We start from the raw sequence: 18,757 nt of genomic DNA, 5'->3' as shown, positions 1-18,757 counted from the left end.
TTCTGAAGTTGTTATTGGACTGATGTGGGTATTAGCTCAAGAGGTTCATTGTTTCTGCATCATCAGGTTTTGGGTGCATTTACCAAATCAAGAGCAATTTCCAGTTCATACACATGGGGACGTTTGTAGATTATTTTAAGTTTGAATGGATGTTCTTAATTTGTTGGGAAGAGGTTGTTGGGTTTTTTTCCTTTTTAGTTTCTAAGTAATACAAGCTCCACTTGACATAACTTGATTCATGTCTTGTCCTGCCTGGCTGGAGTTTCTGGAGGAAGACTGAGCAAAAACCCAGAGGCTTTTTTAGAGTCATGTTAGTTATAAATGAGTTAGAAAAAGGTGTTTGTGTGATCATTATCTTCTCTTGGATGTATTATACAAAAAACACTGATTTTTGCCTAGTTCCACTAGATGGATCCCCTGTATCTCTATACTTGTATGTGGTACAAAGACATTACTTTCCCATTGCAGATCTTGGCTGCCTTTGCCAAGGCAAACACTGTGACAGAGCATTGTAAATCCAAATGGGCACTGAGCAGCTTTCACCTCAGGAGACATTTTCTGCCTGCAGGTGTTGGGAGTGAAAGGAGTGAAAGAAAGAAAGCCTTGAAATGCTGAGAAATACTGATTGCACTGACCTGAAGCTTGAAAAGCTTCCTCTGCTCCCCTCCTCCCTCTGGAGAACTGCAAGCCACCTGCAGCAAAAGAAAGGGATGTGTACTGAGCAATCAGGAGATCAGGTCCATGCATTTTGGACATGAATATCCCTGATGAGGAAGTCACTTCTGAACTGCCCAATTAGAGTTGAATTATTCCTTTTTCAGGAATAATCTGTGAAGAATGGCTGTACATGGCTTTGGGGGGGATTAGGGGCAATAGGGCATCTTTTGTAGAAATTATATGGAAGTCTTAAGCTGTTCCAGCAGGTTTGTTTTTTTTTTATGTAGAACACTGTGTGTGTGTGTGTGTGTGTGTGTGTGTGTGTGTCCTAAACACACACAGTATCCTAATAACACACAGGGAGTGTCCTAAACATGCATGCACACACACACACAGAGTGACCTAATACCACACACACATAGGTGTATCCTAAACAAACACAACCACACAGAACCTTAAAATCACACACATACACACAGAGTGGTCTAAAACCACACACAGTGTCCTAAAACCAGACACACACACACACACACACACAGCATCCTAAACACACACACTTTGTGTTCAAAACACAGACACACACACGCTATGTCCTGCACATTGTGTGTGTGTGCGTGTGTTTTTCTCTCCTCTAGAAAGAATTTACATGGTAGAACTGGTTTGGTTTGGTAATCTCTGATGAAATACTTTCTTTGGGGGTCAATTTTTGTTGTGTGTCTGGGGAAAATAATAGAAGACCCCTAACTCTGAGAAAGGATTATTTTTTTATTAGAGTTAATGTTAAAAAAATTGGAAAATACAATGTTCCTTTAAGTATTTTCAGAATAAGTAAGTATTTTAATGCAATTTAACTAGGTATTTAATGTATAGTGAATAGAGATTGAGATAAAGACATAATACTTCAAACATAAAAAATTAACACTTTTTTTTTAATGTTCAGTTTATGAAAATGTCAAGTCTGTCCAAATTCATGCCAGGAAAAATGTTTGAAAATTCCTCTTACATGAGAAAACTTTTTCCTCCCTAGCTCTGGTCTACTTATTATATATTAATCCTGCCTGGCTCCCATTGTTGGGTGTGGCTTTTTTGTCATTCTTTTATGAGAACTTGCATGGAAAATTAAAGCACAGTCTCTGATAAATTTAGGAGGAATGGTCAAAACACACACAGTCCCTCCTGCACTGAATCTCTCCAGGTTTTAACATGGATCCCTTTAGTGAGCACTATGGACTTACAGATTTAATGTTCATGAAAATTGAATTACTTCAAAAAAAAGTGTAAAACTAGAGGCTGAGATGAGAGGTTTCCTCTCTGATGGCTTGTGCTGGGTCTTCTCTGTGGTTTATCCATTCTATAGATGCCAGTCCAGGTCCTTCAACAAGAGCTGAAAACATGATCCATTAAACAAAACAAGTGGGCTATAAATGGCTGGTGATTTAGGGGTTGTCTTGGTTTGTCAGCTCTCACTGTGAAGCATTCCTGGTATTTGCACAATGCTGGAAATTATTGCAGTGTGAGAGCATCAGTGAAGCTCTGTGAGCTGTGAAAGATCCTGTTGCTGGCAGTGGTTGTGCAGCCCAATAAACTGCTCCAGTCTCAGGCTATCACAGCACCAGAGAAGCAAACTTGTCCTGAAGAAATACCAACTTAGGAAATAAAAGAGGGAGCCAAAAATGCCACAGGCCTGTGGATATCCTGGTTGTATGACTGAGTTTGCAGTTGGATCTTCATTTCCCGTTTTAGAAACAGCAGCAAAGTCTTGTGAACATCAGCTTATATATGGGCAGATGGAGGAGGAAACGTTATGTAGTTCTGTAGTGTAATAAATCAATTAATAGTTTTTTTTGTTTCGTTTTTTTCTTTGTGCACAGCTAACGAGAGAACACCAGGTGGCCCTCTCCTCCATCACTTACATTGGCTGCTCGCTGTCCATCTTCTGCTTGACGATCACTCTGGTCACATTTGCTGTGTTGTCGTGAGTACTTTTAACTTGGTATCTGCTGCAGAAAGCCAGGCAGTGCATTCCAGGCCACCTGCAGGATCCCTGCAGAAACAGAGGCTATTAATTCTATAACCTTCCTTAATTACATTTTGCATATGTATTCATAATGGTTGGTTATTCCTAAATTACTTCAATTTTCTGAAATGGGGTGGTCTTTATAACAAATTATTCCCATCCTATGTTGGTTTTTCAGACTTAAAAAAGAAATCTGCATGTTTTGCTGTAGTTCAGGAATCTTGCAAGGAGGCTGTAGGAGGACTTGCTCTGAAGCTGAAGCAAGTATTAAGCAGGGATTGCAGGATCACCCCTTCTTCTTCCCCTTGAGCTGTGTTGGGATTGCTTGGAGTGGATGATCACTACTTCTTTCTGCTTCCAGCTGCATTGTCTGTATGACTGTGTCTTTAGAAAGCCCAGCAGGTATGCCCAGAAGGGAAGGCTCAGTCACCATCAGTCCTCTCACTTCTGTCTCTTACAACTTGGGCACAATTGCATCGTGTCACCCACGTTTGTTTCCAAGTACCCTGCTCTTCTCTGTGAGGGCAGTTTTCAGTGTGTTGCTATAGGCAGCATGAAATTCACTCCATGATTTATGTTTAAATCTATAGCATCCTGCCTGTAATGCCACAGAGCCTTTCAGGGCTCTCTGCACTGGGAAGGTTTCTGCCATGAGGCCCTTAGGGCCTGAATTTGTGTTTATATTCCAGTAGTGACAACTGAGTTTGAGGCCCCTCAAACCAGGCTTGATACAAACATTTCTGAAAATTATTCCATAGAGGTTTCTGTCTAAATAAAAAAATAGGAAGCCTGACAAGGGCAAAATAACTTGTCTGAAGTTGTGCAGCAGATTGGGAGCATAGCAAGGAACTGTATTCTTGTCACCTTTTGCACACTGAACCATGTTCTTCCCACTCAAGGGTTCAATTTTTGATTTCTGTGCCTAAGCATGTCTGTTGGACGTCCTGTTAAGAGGCCAGTTTCTAGGAAAAAGAACTTGCTGAAACCTACCAAACTGACTGCAACATTTGTTTGTTCCAAACCCCATGTTATTTCCAAGTCTCAAGATCTGTGTTGGTCATAGTTGGACTAAGTGTGTAACGCATGGCAAAATACACTCTAAATAAATCCAACATCTGCCTATCTGGCATTGCACTGTTGGCATGCTTAGGCTCAGAGGAATAACCTTCATTTTTGTCTGGGAGTGAAACTGGATGTCACAGTGTTTAGAAAGCAAAAGGAAGGAAAAGGAGTTGGTATTGCTGCTGTGAGCCTGAAAACTCAAGAAACTGGAGGCAAAGAGAAGACTTGGAAGGAGAGCTTGGATCTGGCTGACTGTTACAGGGTTAAGCACCCCACCTACATACAGGATCATTCAAACTGCCAATTAAAAAATAATTTAATTAAGTTTTCACAGGAGAGCAGGGCCTTGTTAAACAGCTGAAGTGAAATTTTGCAATGTAGTGTTAGATGACCATGAGGTAAGTGGAGAGGAATCTGGCAAGTTCTTTGCTACTCCAGGTCCTGGCAATGAGAGCTGCTTCCCAGGAGGGCAGTGCTGACTGCCTGCTGGGCAACCACCTTCCAGTCTGCAGCTACATGAAGCTCCTTATTAGAAGGTTGTTGGCACCAGGCAGCACAAGATGTCTCTTTAAATTACTTCTAGCACAACAATACTTCTTGTCTCCCTCTTCATTCTCTTCTAATGGAGGACTGGCTGCAGCAGTGCTGGAAGAGCAGGGCTGGCAACAAACCCTGGTTAGCATTGTCCAGTCTGTGTCACCCTGCTGCAGGAGACACCTGTAAGGTGTCACCAGTGGTTGCAGGAGCCATCAGAAGCCACTGTGCTACAACAAAAAAATGGGAGTGGGTACTGTTGTGTGGAGGAAGCCTTGCTGGTCACATGGCCAAACTGCTCAGGCCCCTGGAGTGATTAAAACTGTTGGAGGGGCTGGCAGGCTGTGTGGACTGAAACAGAAAACCTGTTACCACTAGTTCTGTTCTTTTTAAATAGAGAAGAATAAAATCATGTGAAAACCCTGAGATCTTCACATTAGTGTTTTTGTTTCTTTCTGCTTCTGATTTCTGGAGAGAACATAAACCCGAGGTCAGGAGGCTCCCAGGAAAGCAGCATGTTCTTGTCAGATTTCCAGCTGTTCTTTGCAAAGCCAGAAGTGAGAGGTTCAAATGATGTTGTAATCAAGGTCAGATTTCTGTCAAGATGGGCACTGCCCACCCCTGTAAGTAGCCACAGTTCTTGTGGTCAGGATCAAGCCCATTGTTTATACTGTATCCCAGTTCATTAGTGGAGCCAGTCAGCAAATCAGCATTTCTGCCCTCAGAACAGAAGCAGAATATGCAAGAAACCACTTAGGTACCACTCATCCTGGCAATGGAGTGCTTAAAAGACAGCACATGATAAAGTGACACATCAGAATGTGTGACCAAAAGCCAATCAGAATGCTTGCTGATAAATCAGATACATTTGTGCTTCTCAGAACAGTTTCATTCATTTTTCTTCCCGTCTCCTGCCAGGTCTGCCAGCACCATCCGCAACCAGCGCTATCACATCCATGCCAATCTCTCCTTTGCTGTCCTGGTGGCTCAGATCCTGCTTCTCACCAGCTTTCACTTCAGCCCTGGAACAGTAAGTGCTAGAAAGAGTGATTGGGTTCTTTGTGAGACCCCTCCAAGAAACGAATGCCACATACCATGTGCAAGAAAGCTTCTTGCGTGCAAGATCTATTTTTAACACTCCTCAGCCAAAAATAACACCCTGCAACACTGGGTAAAGCTTTCTGTGCATCCAAGTGGTGTTATCATGGTACCCAGCTGTGCTGGGATGGCTGCCAAAGTGAAAGAGCTACACACCTATGAAATAGAAAAACACTCATAGCAATGGGGAACATTTCAGCTGTGTGAGCAAAGGCCACACCTGACTTCTGCCTGCCATGGCTGATGATTTCTCTCACCCTTCTCTGTATGACACACTGTAGGAATTTTGTGCTGAGAAAATTGTATAGATTTTGTATTTCGGTAAGGTGTTTGTATTTCTGTTAGGGTTTTTGACCATTTTGGGTTTGGGTTTTTTTTGTTTGTGGGGTTTTTTCCCTTTTATTTTTGGGGTGGGTGGACTTTTTAATCACCTGCTCTGTGCTATGGTACGGTCACCTTATTCTTGCTGGACTGTGATGAGCTTCCTCATGGAGCTGTGACCATTTCTTCTGCTTTCTTGGTGAGCATAACAGAAGGTGTGGTAGAAGACACTGTTTTTCTGAACAGCATACATTCATCCTTATCTCTACTCTGAAATTTTAGATTATTTTAAAGTAATTATCAATGAGAAAGGTATAGCAACTATTGATTAATTAGCCAGCATTGGCAGAAAGCATTACCTCTAGGATTGCTGTATAAAAGCTTAATCCAAGATCCTCAGTATTGGAAAATGTGTATCATTCTCTGGGCATTTAATGCAACCACTTAAATGGCAGGCATCTTTCTATTGCTTACATGGTACTTGAGCTCCATTCATGAACAATTTTGTTCTGCCTGATCACATAGATCGGAACTTGAAATTACAGATTGATTTTTTTGGTTCTGCTATTACAGGTGGCAATTCTTTATGCAGAGTAGCAGGATCTAAACCATTAAAACTGGCATCTAAAACAGCTGGGTTAGATTAAGACAAGTATGCCAAGGTAACAGTATTTCATTCCAGTAAACCTAATTTGTTTCCACAAAAAAATTGTCTTTAAAAAAATGCTATGTAAAGTAGTATAAGGTCTGTTGATAGAAAGTCCCACCTGTAAAAGCAGAAGTAACCCTGATTTAAAATTAATCATCCAGTGTGCTCTGTTTTTGCAATGGTCAAAGCTTGGCTACCTTGGTGACTGGATATTGCTCCATATTACTTTTGACAAGCAGTGAACAGGATCTATTAATCTTACATTCTTTTTATTCTCAGTACAAGAAGTATGAGGTTTTCATGCTCTTCATTTCAGCAGTAGAACAGCTACTTAAATTTATATTCAGCTCAGCTGGGATCCCCTAAACTCCTGTTAAGTTTATGAATAATAGTAATGTCTGGTTGTACATTGGCTATTATATTACCTGAGGAACTAAAAGCACTTTGTAAAACCAAGTTCATACTCTTTTGCTGCTTAACATTCAGATAGGCAGTGCTGTGTTTTTCCAGCACAACTGGGAAATTTAATTTGTCTACTATTTGTAGTTGTACATCAGTGTACTGAGCTCTTTCCTACTCAGTACTACTGCATGGCATTGCTTAACACACTTCCAAATAGAGAGATGGGATGTGATACTTTTGTTTTGTATATATGTCTGCAGAAATTAAAAAATGTATATCAAGGCAGCATACAAATTTCAGAGAAGGATGTGTTCAGATACTTCTGTATAATGTGGTAAGTTGCCACTTAAATTGACAACACTATTATAAGGTAACTTTAGAAAATGTAAGTAATTTTACTTACCTGTTTAAAGACTGTTCTCAGCAAACAAATGCCTTATTTTCTGAGAGGCCTTTCAGAGAGTCTGCTGCAGTGTCTCACACCTGAAACATGGGAGGCCTTGCTCCTGGCTTGACTGATTTTTCTATTTCCACAGCCTCACAAGTAGTCAGCTGTAGCACTAACTGTAATGAGATCTGTCTTCTTACAGGCAATCTCCTAAAAGTAGTGTGCATCATATGACACAGGAAGGGACACCTGCTTTTTAATATGTAAAGTGTCAGCTTTCCAACTGCAGCTTGTATTACACAAAATTATATCCACACCGTTTTCCTGTTACTTCAGCACATTTTATTTTTCTGCTCTTTTGTGATTCAGTTTGGCTACTCAAAAATTGGAAAGTATCCATTTGACAGAACTATCTTGTATGTCAGCTTTATGTTGCATTTATATTTTTGTGGACTAATCTGATAGAAATCAAAAGGCATTAAAATGAATTTCACAACCTTATGATACAATTAACCGGAACGGTTTTTACAGTTTTTGTCAATAAGTAAATCTACTTCAGTTATATGTCACCAAACATTGCAAAATACTAAAACAGAGTCCTCATTTACATGAACTAAACCCAGAGTTATTGCTTTTTAATATGTGTAGTCACAATGGATTTGCATTAGAGTGTCCTTGCACCAGCACAGAACGAGCTAAGCACCAGTGAGAAGGTACTGAAAAACTTTAATTTTTGTAATATTGTCAAGTCCCAGCATTTTAATTTTCATTAGTGTACAAAATTCCAAACCATCAAGGAAAAGAATAAAATGCCAGCATAGGGCAGCTAAGTTAATGCAACAAAGGGAGCTAAATGATTAATATCTCAAGACCACTGTGGCAGCAAATTGGTTCCTAGTGGTAATGATCCCTTGGTACTCAGACTCCACCTGCCTGCATGCCTCACGGTGACATCTCCAGGTGAGGAAGGAAAACCTTGAAGAAAAAAAAAAATCCTAAAAAGTCTTTCCATTTGCATGGAGTGCACACAAGCAACTCCTCAGAAATTCTATGTCACAGAAGGGATGTTACAACTACAGAGAAGAATGACCATCATCAGTATGCTACAAGATGCAAAACTGAAATATAGCTGGGACTCATTCCAAGAGGATGTTTAAAATGTGCCTTAACTGAAAGGAAACCAAACAAGCTTATCTTGTGGTAAGATTATTGGCAGTCACATCTGTTCAGTTACTGTATGATGAGCAAAACCACTTGTGATGAGACATCCTCAAAGAGCAACTAGTGGGGAAAGGAGAATGTGCTGTGTGAATATCTGAAGAGTGGGGAAGAAGAAAGGATGAAGTTTTCCTGTGCATAAGATAGACTGATAGAAGGCTGCTAAAAGGTAAAGGGGTTTGTTACTCTGAAGCTATGTGTCAAAAATTAAATTCTCTAATGCCTTATTTTTAAGACTGTTTTACCACAATGGTTTAGCATTTAGCATGTAAAAGTATACAGAAATTAAAAATAAAATTGGAAAACCAATGAAATTACATCATGAAGAAGTAATGTATTAATTTTGATTCTTAATTTAGGTACCTTGCAAGATCTTGGCCATTCTCCTTCATTTTTTCTTCCTGAGTGCTTTCACATGGATGCTTGTGGAAGGATTCCACCTTTACAGCATGGTGATCAAAGTCTTTGGGTCAGAAGAGAGCAAGCACTTATATTACTATGGAATTGGATGGGGTAAGCATTTGGTAGCTGCTCACTTTAAGTCTCTTGTAGGACAAGATTATATCTAAAATTGTCATTTATGATCATAACTTGCCTTTACTGAGAGTAGTTCTGTTGGATCAGAAAATAGATATTTTTTCTGACTCTAATCAGACTTTCAAATACACAGTCCCTAAACCTAATTCCACAGCAATGAATGCCATGGCTTCATTAGGCCAGATCAGATCCTTAATTACCAAATCAGTAACAGGAGTGTGGGAGGGGGCTGCACTGCAATGGTAAGTTCTTACTTGGGTTATAATTCACAGCAGTGGCTTATTATTCTGCAATCCCTACATAAAAAAACGGTGCAGTAGCACAGGAATATGACAAGAATTCATTAGCTGGTGTTTTTTGCCTTGAAATCTTTAGATGAAAAACCCTGTACAGAACCTCATTATTATTAAGAAAAAAACAAGTCTTATGTCACAGGAATCTCACAGATAAAAACTCACAGCTGTTCAAATGCAGTAATGAAAGTATAATTTGTGTGCATACTAAGGTTTCAGAACTGAGTATATTGTTCCAGACTCTTCCCAGCAGATGTAAGGTAGTTTGCTTACAGTGTCCTGGAAGTACACCCATGATCCCTGACAAACCTTCACATTTAGAAGAGGAAAACAGCATACATTGAGTTGAAAGGAGACTTGTAAAAAGTTTGAGAAGGAATATCTAGGTAATTGCAAATAGTTTCAAAATATGTAAAGATATGCATTATCTTTACCCCTACAAGTTCCTCTGAAAGCTGGAAGGAAACCAATTGGAACCAATAATACAGACCTACTGAATTATAATTGGAATATTTAATACCTACTGGCACCCTGCAGGTCTTGAAGATCTTTAATTTGTACATTTATGTTTCAAAAGCTCAGTAGTTATCCCTTTTATTTTTAATATGGCCTTTTTATGCTGTACATCATTCTTCTTCCATTTAAAAATCTTTCTTATCATTCTGTCTAAGGGCCATTTGATACAGTCCTCTGGTAAAAACATTATCTGTTAGAATGAGGGGAGAAGCTGCAGTTCAGTTACCTAAGAGGTTTTTATATTTGCCCTTGTAGTTTCCTTGTGACATGTTCAAGAGTATCACATACAAGTGTCCTTATCCTGGTTGCTTTTAGATAGGTTGTTTGTGGGGTTTTTTTTCCCTCTTAATAAGTGTCCAGTTTACATGCCAACAGGAGACATCTTGAAGCTTTTAGTTGCTAAAATATTTGAAAGCTGTTTTGCTGAGTTTTCCATAGTGTTGTGTAAAATATTTTCAGGAAAAGTGTTACCTGAAAGTAAGAGAACCTGGGCTGGCTGAGGCTTGAGGACTTTCGAGATTTGTAGATTCTTCTAGATTCGGTGCTAAATGGAGAGAAATCTGCTGATCTTAGAGAGATTTCTTGTGAATTTATTTAATCCAGAGGTCATGGAATACAAATCCAAGTGGATCAAACCAAATAAAATGTTCTCATAAGCCCTTGAGAACTAGTTCCCCTTCAGAAAGATTGTGTAAAAAGTCACATAATAAAATAATAAGAACTGGCATGTAATTCACTGGGGTATTTTCTTACACCAGATGTTTTGATTAACTCAATTGACAATAAATAATTCATTACCTTATGAAAATGTTAACACATTAATGATTTATATGGGCCTCAATGCACCTTTGCCCTTTTTTTCCTGGCATTTTTGTGGGGATTGCCTTTTTTTAAAATAGCAGTGATCTACAAAGCGGTTTAAAAGACTAAAGTATAAACATGGCATCTGACTACAATATGACTCTAATGAATGTTATATTTTGCCTCATTTAATGCAAGAGGATTGCTGTCACCTCAATTAGTAGTAATTAGCACAATGACTCCATAGCCTATTGGTACATAAACCAATGGGATGTTAAATGTGCTTACTAAAAGTCTTTTAAATGTTATATTCACTAATGATTTGGACAATAATCCCTTGGACCAAACAGTATGTATTTGTCATCAAAATAGATGTACATAGGAAAATACAGGAGGCACCAGCAGAAGATGTTTCTGCATCAGAAATGTTTTTATATTCTAGAAATGCTCTTCTTGGCAAGGACTGTGTAAGAAACCCAGTGGCAGGCTCTGTTTCTTAAATGTAGGAAAGGTACTTTTGGAGTCAAGTAGTGAAAGACATAATTCATTTAACATTAATACATTCCTTTGTGTAAACCTTTCAAAAGCACTTTTTGTTTTTGTTTTTACAGGCATTTTAATTTTGGAAAGCATTTTCCAGTTATTATTCCCACAATGACTTAGAGAAAAAATATTTTCTGATATCCAGTGTATCTACCATGTTGCTGAGAAAGTAGTTTGTATTGCTTTATTTTTCCTGTATAGTTCAAAGTATTTACATTTGAATGAAACGTTGAATTTCCTTAATCACATCTGACATCACCTCTTTGCTGCAAGTGTGTTTAAACATCCCTGAAGTAATTTAACTAGGAAATTGCATTCCAAATTATTTATCTTTTGATAAGTATCAGGGCAACCTTCATTAAATCAACAGCATCACAACTCACTGTCTGGGATGTAACTACTCCTCGTTCAGTTGGTAAAAGATGTTGCTGAATAATTATGCTTTTAGAGAGAAAATCCACATTGCAATCACTGCTTACATGCTCAAAAGAACACCTGGGTTTGTCAGTTCCCAACTTTCTCTTTTGCTAGCATGTTTAATCAGAGATCAAATGTCAGTCCTGCCTTCAGCAGCAGCATGGGTTCATGTTCTGCAGAGCAGAGTTTGGGTTCTTCTTCTGTGAATTTGATGAAAGTATAACAGAGAGAAGTTCTATGTGCAACTGTCAAAAGGAAGGAAAACGTTGTATCATAGATAGACTTTTCCCAGTACCTAATAAAAATAGCCATTTTTGTAGTACTTTGGTTTAGCTAATTATTATGCTGACCAAAGATGGTTGAAAGACATTGAAGAAAAGGATCTCTCATCTCATGTCAGTGGGAACAGATTTTTTATGTCTTTGTTTTAATTGAAGTGCAAATGCATTTGACTTGCAAAGTCATCGTTCCTGGAATAAAGACAACCCCCGGTCCTGATTGCAAAAACCTGGACCCATCATTCTTATTTAAGCAGCAAAACTGGACAAGGTACATGTGGAGAAGTTTACAAAGTCTATAGTAACAACAAATTGAAACATGAGGCAATGAGGAGGGGATGATCAATGAACTCCCTACTGATTATCACTGACCACCTAAGATCTGTTGAGATTTCTGAGAGATATTACTCCTATTAAATTAATTCAGTAATCAGAGAGACAGAATACCAAATGTGCAGAGTTGATTGAAGTTCCTGTGATTATCTTTAGTCCCAGGGGTGCTAAAATTACCTCAAAGTCTACAGTTCCCCGGAATTCAGAAGAAAAGCTATTTGAGGAAGATGGTAATATTCTACCTTTAGACTACCTTGAGACTGATTAGAAAAAAAAATAAAATATTTTGTTGCCTCGGTGATTCAGCACAACATACACAGATTATTGTGGCAAAACTTTCCCTGCCCACCCTTTTGTTGGGTGCTGATGTCAGAGTTTGTGGTATTGGAGATTTTGCTGTGGCGTTTTGGCCCTGACCTTTTCCTATGTCAGTTTCAGTTCTTTAGAGACTACCTTAGAATAAAGATTTTGTTCTGAGCTGTCAAAAGACCTAAATTTCTTTATTTGCTTTTGCTTCACGGAGTCCCAGGCTTCTGCATAGATAACTATGGAACACAGCAGGAGAGAAAGAAATCACAGCAAATTAACTGCTACAAAACAAATGGGGGAATATACTCCCTATCTCACAAAGTAGATTTTTTGAGTATTGGAAGAAAATACATTTTCATTTATGTCTAATGCTTCATCTTCCTCGGTAAATGACACAGTTAGCCTTTTATAATTAATATGCTAAAATTGCTTTGAATTGTCTGCCACAGAGTTCCTGTTGTTATTAGGCTTCCTGTGCCAGCTACTAAGAGTTTCTGCATGCTCTGCTGGCTCTGTGTTGGTGCTGAGTTTGGGAGGCAGCTTTAAATTATCTGGCTTGGGGACCCAGAGAACTGGAGCTGCAGCAGCACTGGGCTCTGTGTGGAATGATTTACACCATTGGAATAAGATGCTGTATTGCTGTAGGACTGCAGAGACACAGATGACACCAGTGCCATAGCTCAGCTGCCAGAAAGGTGTGCAAGAACATTTTCATCTGATGCTGCACTCTGGAAATCATGGGCTATTGCATCATAAATTTGGCAATTTGGTGTGGGGTTGGTGAGCATATTTGTAACCTCTTCTAACTGAGAAAACATTCAAATGCAGTAAAAAAACATAACCATAATTCTTTCATAGCTGATAACCAGTGAAAACACAACAACCTTACCTGTTCTGGGTGTAGACTGGGCTTCACAGCTCTCGTGTCATTGCTAAAAAAACAGCACAATTAATTTCATGTGTGTAATATATAATCCATATGAATTCTTCAGTCTAGATCAAATCTTACAATCCCCTTAGGCTAAATATGTTTTTTCATCCTTTATGGAATTTACTGAATGTTTGCTTCTTAAAGGAAAAATGCTCCAGTTTCAGTGTAACAAAACCTTGATTCTGCCTGCATTGCCATCTACCATTTAATATCTTGTTAATGCAAAGAAAAGGCAAACATTGCACTATAGGCTGCAGACCATTTTATTCTCTGACTGAACAGCTCTTTTTATGCAGATGACTGCTCTAGGTTTCATCTGCCTAAGTTTTATTAGCTTCCAAAGGAATTCTCTATTTAATTTGCTTCTTCACTGCCATTTAAAGTTCATAAAGAGCCATGATAAATCCTTCAAATATCCAGCATTTGACTTGGAAAAAGAAGGCAGATGAGCAGTATGAAGGGGAGTTAGTTGCACACAGGTGTTTTTACTTCTGTGACAAAGTCCATTCTGGGAGAATGCATCAGAAGACAAACAGTGCCAGTCACCAATGCCTTCTCTGTTATACTCTGAGTATAATTATTCTTGATTTTGTTCAAATGTGTCTAGGAATGTGTCCTTTCTTAAACAGATAGATGTGAGAGTAAACTAAAATCTTGCCTTTGCTTAGGTCTAACAAAAATGTTACTTCTGAGGACTTACTGTTGGTTTGGACAAGAATGGGAGAGAAGGATTCAAGTTCATTCTGAAGTCTGGATTTCAAAGTCTAACACCCAAACAATGCCTGTAGATGGCTGCTTCTTAACATCTTTCATATTTATAAATACAAGGTGCTTCTAGTCACAACTATTACAGAATGAAAATACTTATTCCAAAACTTACAGTTCTTTCATTACAGGAAAATTTTATGGAATTTTATGGGTACAATTTTATTGGTAAGATTAAGCAGAAATTGCTTGTCAGAGGATTTTGTAAAGGCTCCTGCAGAAAGCCTGAAGAATGTAAAAGAAAATTGAAACTTTAAGCTATCATGTATAATACTCTGTCTGGGACCTAGTTATTAAATCCTGTAAGATGATAAAAATCCAAACCCTCACATTTGATTAAGTCATACAGGAATTAATAGGCAATCATTTGATATTAGTGGGATGAAGTTTTACCATATTCAGAACCCTTGCAAGAAAAAACCTTGCTTCTTCTCCTGCTCCTAGCCTGGAAAGGTGAGCTGCAGTGGCACAACAGGGTATCTCAGTGCTGGGGTTGGGGACATGCAGGTCCCCAAAACAGCAGGACCATAATTGTCTGGCTTTGCCTAACTCCTGCAAAGCATTCCTCCACCTCCCAGGATGTGTCACATTGGGACTGTCATAACCCATCTGGAAACAAAGTCTACTTTAAACACAGAAATCTTGTAGAGCTATTATATATTTATGTTCAAATGTGTCTTGTTTGGGCATCTGAGTGGGGATCTGAATTTGCTTTTGTCATTCCATAATTATCTCTTGCTGATGTGTGAGATGCTCTAGATACCTGAATGGTGCCATTTCTGTTCTCCCCCCTGCTACTCATGCACCCCTGTGAAAAACTCAACTTTTGTTTTCTGGATTCTTTTGGATTTTTGCAAGAGGTGCAGCCGGGGGAAGGGGATTAAACTCAGCCTGCTATTGCTCTGCAGGATATCCTGCTTGAATAACCAGAGACAGGAATTACGGCTGGAAAAGGGCTTGGGTTCTCAGTGAAATTAGCACTAATTCAGTTTAATTGTTAAACTAGTGCTTTATTGAAAAGTAATTTTGTTTGTGTGACATTAATTGATTAAAACATGTTGTATTACACAGCTGCAATAGGATGTTGAGTTAGACTTAATTCTAAAATTACCCTGAGCCGTTCTGTTGCCCGTGTGAAATTTAGCTGAACTGGCAGGGTTTACTGGAAGACTTCCTTTTGTTACTAATATTGCCATAAATTTTGCCTTTTTGCAGGCTGCCCACTGGTGATTTGTGTAATTTCTACAACATCATCTCTAGAGAGCTACGGAGAAAGTGGCAAGTGAGTATCAAAATGTCTTCACTCCAGGTGCAATAAGGATGAAAAATCTGATGGGGAGAAACAATCATATATCTGTTAGCAGAGCCCTGGTTCTGCAAGATCCTGCTGAGGATCTGTAGTTGTTATAGATCTGTTCTTACACCTAGAAGCCTCAGGTTTGCTTTTTTCTGCTGAGATGATGCACAAAAAACTCCTGAGATGTTTTGCCAGGTTTTTGCTTTTGCTGCAGAAGCAGAAGAACTCCTGCAGGGAGCTCCCTGCTTATCCCTTGCACAGAGTAAAGTGCAGGAAGAACCATTTTTAGCAAGATAAGGATAATCTTTGGTTAAAGACATCTAATCTTTTGAAGAAAAATGAAGATCTAGAATGTTTATTGTTAAAAATTTTGAAAACTACTTTCCTTTCTATTTTGGAAAAAAAATTATCTGAGAAAACACTGTAGGATCCAGTCCTACTATAATGTAAGAAAAGGATTTCAAGCAAGAGTTATTTTGTGGGTACAGTGGACCAGCTTGTATCATCACTGCAGCAGGAAAGACCTGTGAAGCTGATAGTCTGTTTCCCAGCCTCTTCCTCGTCCCCAGCCAAGGAAGGCAGGGAGGGCTTCAATTTGTCTCCTGCTATGATGGCAGGACTCACAGCACTGAAATGAGTGCCTGTGATACAGGAACAACAATAAATAAAACCTTTTCTTTCCTCCCATCTTTCCACCCCTAGTGCTATTTGAAGGCATGCAGGGACAGGTAGCTGTCATTGACTCTGCAAGATACAAATCAAAATGAGATCCTGCCTTAGATGCCCTGAGCACAAAGGGAAACAGAGCTTCTTATTAATGCTCTATCATGCCTTTTGCTTTCAAATTTCAGCAGTCTTTTTACACTCTCCTTTAGTACCTTCTTTTAATCAAGAACATTACTAATTAAATGACCATGTGTTTAATCTAAAATAATTCTGATTTTCCTCTGCAGCTGCTGGCTCTCACTAGAGAATGGAGCAATCTGGGCTTTTGTGGCACCAGCGTTGTTTGTAATTCTGGTAGGTAAACTCACAACTGCTGCTGGATTTTGTTGCACATCTATGTCAGCCACAGCAGAGCAAGCTGAAAGTCTGATGTGCCCGTGGAAATTATTGAACAGCCCAAAATACTGAGAGAGCCCTCTCCAGAGACAGCTCTGCTGGAACCATTAATAACGGCACAGAATTCAGTAACCTTGGGAGTTTTGATAATTCTTAGAAAGATGCCCCAAAAGAACAAACTGTGGTTTGTGTTTGATTTACACCATTAAAATCTTAAAGGCTGATTTCAACCCACTGGTATTTGAAGCATTTGCTTGAAGAGAGCTCACTTTTCCCACTAAAGCTGAGTGCCTGTGAGCAGAGTTTGGGTAGAGTTTGCAAGCAGTGAGCAGGAGTGGGTTAAAGCAACAGCATGAGCTGCTGGGGGAGTTCTGGGGAAGGTAACAAGCTGCATCTGCCTTCTTATAGCCATAAGGAATTTGTGCTCTGCCTCTGGGAGAGGATTTTGGGATTCCATCAGGTTGGGTATTGCAATTTGGCTGATCCAGGCAGGGCTGGTAAGATGAGTGTGCTGGGGTGGCCACAGGTACCTCTGCCAGCTGTAATAAACATCATCTTTCCAGGGCAGGGTGCAGGTTTATGGCTCTGATGCTGATACATGAATGTTCTGTAGCAATTTAATTATGTCCAGACACTAAATTCCTGTGAGTTGTAGCTTAATCACTGTGCTCACTTAAGGAGCCAGATTTGTTTGCAGGGGTTAAGTGGGAGATTACTCCTCTTCAGCACTGTTTCCAATGCTTTAATTGATCAGGTTATCTATGATTTTTGCTGCAGGTTACAAGGTCAGAGTGACAGGATGAACACTGAATAGACTGAGTGATTAGTGAAATCAGATTGTCTTTGATGAAGCCTTTGATGTTAAAGTCATGAGCCTAAATCTAGACCAGAGTCTGCCTCTGGTGTTTAAGGAGGGTCAGGCAAATAAGATCCAGACTACCTGCATAGAGGAGCATCAAAAGGAGGCACTGTCTGTACCTTCCCTAAAAAAGCTGGGGTTTCCATGGAAAGCACAAGGAAACTTCCCAAGATTTCATCACAGAGAAAAAACCTCACAAACCCTGCCCATGAGGGAAGGAAAGGAGAGCTGTACATATAGAGCTGTTATGTACCACTACATCTCTCTCTAACTATTTGGCAAGCTGAAGGTGACTCCTTGGCTGAACTTTTCCATCACAGGCAATTTTACACTGCAGCTGAGTGAACATCCTAACATTTGCCTGGCAGACAGTGAAATCAGCCCCTCTTACAGGCACCCTGGCCCAGCCTAGTCCTGTGTCTTCCACCCAAGATAGAGCCTCTGAATAATTAGGCTACATAAACATGTAGAAAATTATGAAAATAGCTGCTATATTGATGTGGCAGAAATTGCCTCATGTTAGCATTTTAATCAGACTATTAATGACAACACTGGAAAGTCTGTGCAAGTAGGGCAGAATTTCTTTTACCCAAGTGAAACCATATCCATGAAAACAAGAAATGTTGACCACTAGTTTAGAGCTTGCTAAACAGCTTTGGACTTTGTTTCAACAAACTTAATTTATTGTTGACCTGTTCCTTGGACTTTCTCTACATGAGCTTGTATTCAAATACGTGTAGATATTTATGATTAATGGGCAATTAAAATAATCTAATATGCAAAGGTCGTCGTCTCACATTCGCACTTGCTTTTTGGCTGTTCAGCAGCACAGGAGGAATTAAGATCCAACCATTAAAATCAGATCTTTCCCAGCTCCAGTCCAAAGATGGTGTTAATCAAACCACAGCAGACAGTGAAGTATTTATTCACCTGAGTGAGCACAACCTTCAGCAATTTGCATGCGTAGCTGCTTGCCAACCAAAGTCCAGGCTTGACTGTCTGGCTCCCACTTCTGATGTAAAATATTTGTGGAGCTCAAGTTATATTCTTGTGAGGAGACGAATATTTTGAGAAAGAAAAAAAATGAGCTCACAAGGTAGATCCACGTAGAGCAATTTGTCAAATTGTCTAAACCTGACTCTGCCCAAAATAGCAGCAAGCTAGCTGACAAATTATTCTCTCTGGGCACTGAGTATGCTAGCTGAAAAAATATGTTAGTGCCTATAGGGAAATAACAAGGCTAAATGTTGTTTTGTGTGTGCACGTGTGCCTGTCCTCTTTAAATTACAAATTAGTCACTATTTGCATGAACTAGAGTTTAGCTCTGAAAATACATCTCAAAAAGCAGTATTTGACTACTTCCATCCACAGTTTCTCTCTGCCAAGAAAAAAGGATTATGCTATGAAGAAAACAGGGGGACTGTTCTTTTCAACTCCCACTCCCTAGATAGTAGGCAGATGCAGACTGCT

The 18,757-nt window shown here is 39.3% G+C and overlaps 1 protein-coding gene across 2 annotated transcripts in view; it reads left to right on the top strand.

Annotated features, from left to right (window-relative positions):
• ADGRD1 (adhesion G protein-coupled receptor D1) overlaps positions 1-18,757 on the top strand; it is a 129,652-nt gene that overhangs the window by 79,485 nt on the left and 31,410 nt on the right. For both annotated transcript variants that reach the window (XM_071762964.1, XM_071762963.1), the window contains 5 exons: positions 2,529-2,632; positions 5,189-5,300; positions 8,706-8,859; positions 15,285-15,351; positions 16,320-16,386. In XM_071762964.1, the coding sequence (XP_071619065.1) occupies positions 2,529-2,632; positions 5,189-5,300; positions 8,706-8,859; positions 15,285-15,351; positions 16,320-16,386 (504 nt within the window). The remainder of the gene's footprint in view (positions 1-2,528; positions 2,633-5,188; positions 5,301-8,705; positions 8,860-15,284; positions 15,352-16,319; positions 16,387-18,757) is intronic.

The sequence above is a fragment of the Heliangelus exortis genome, chromosome 19 (assembly GCF_036169615.1).
Source record: "Heliangelus exortis chromosome 19, bHelExo1.hap1, whole genome shotgun sequence".
Classification (NCBI taxonomy): domain Eukaryota; kingdom Metazoa; phylum Chordata; class Aves; order Apodiformes; family Trochilidae; genus Heliangelus; species Heliangelus exortis.
Note: the sequence above shows the minus strand (reverse complement) of the source record. Positions and strands in the feature narration are given on the sequence as shown.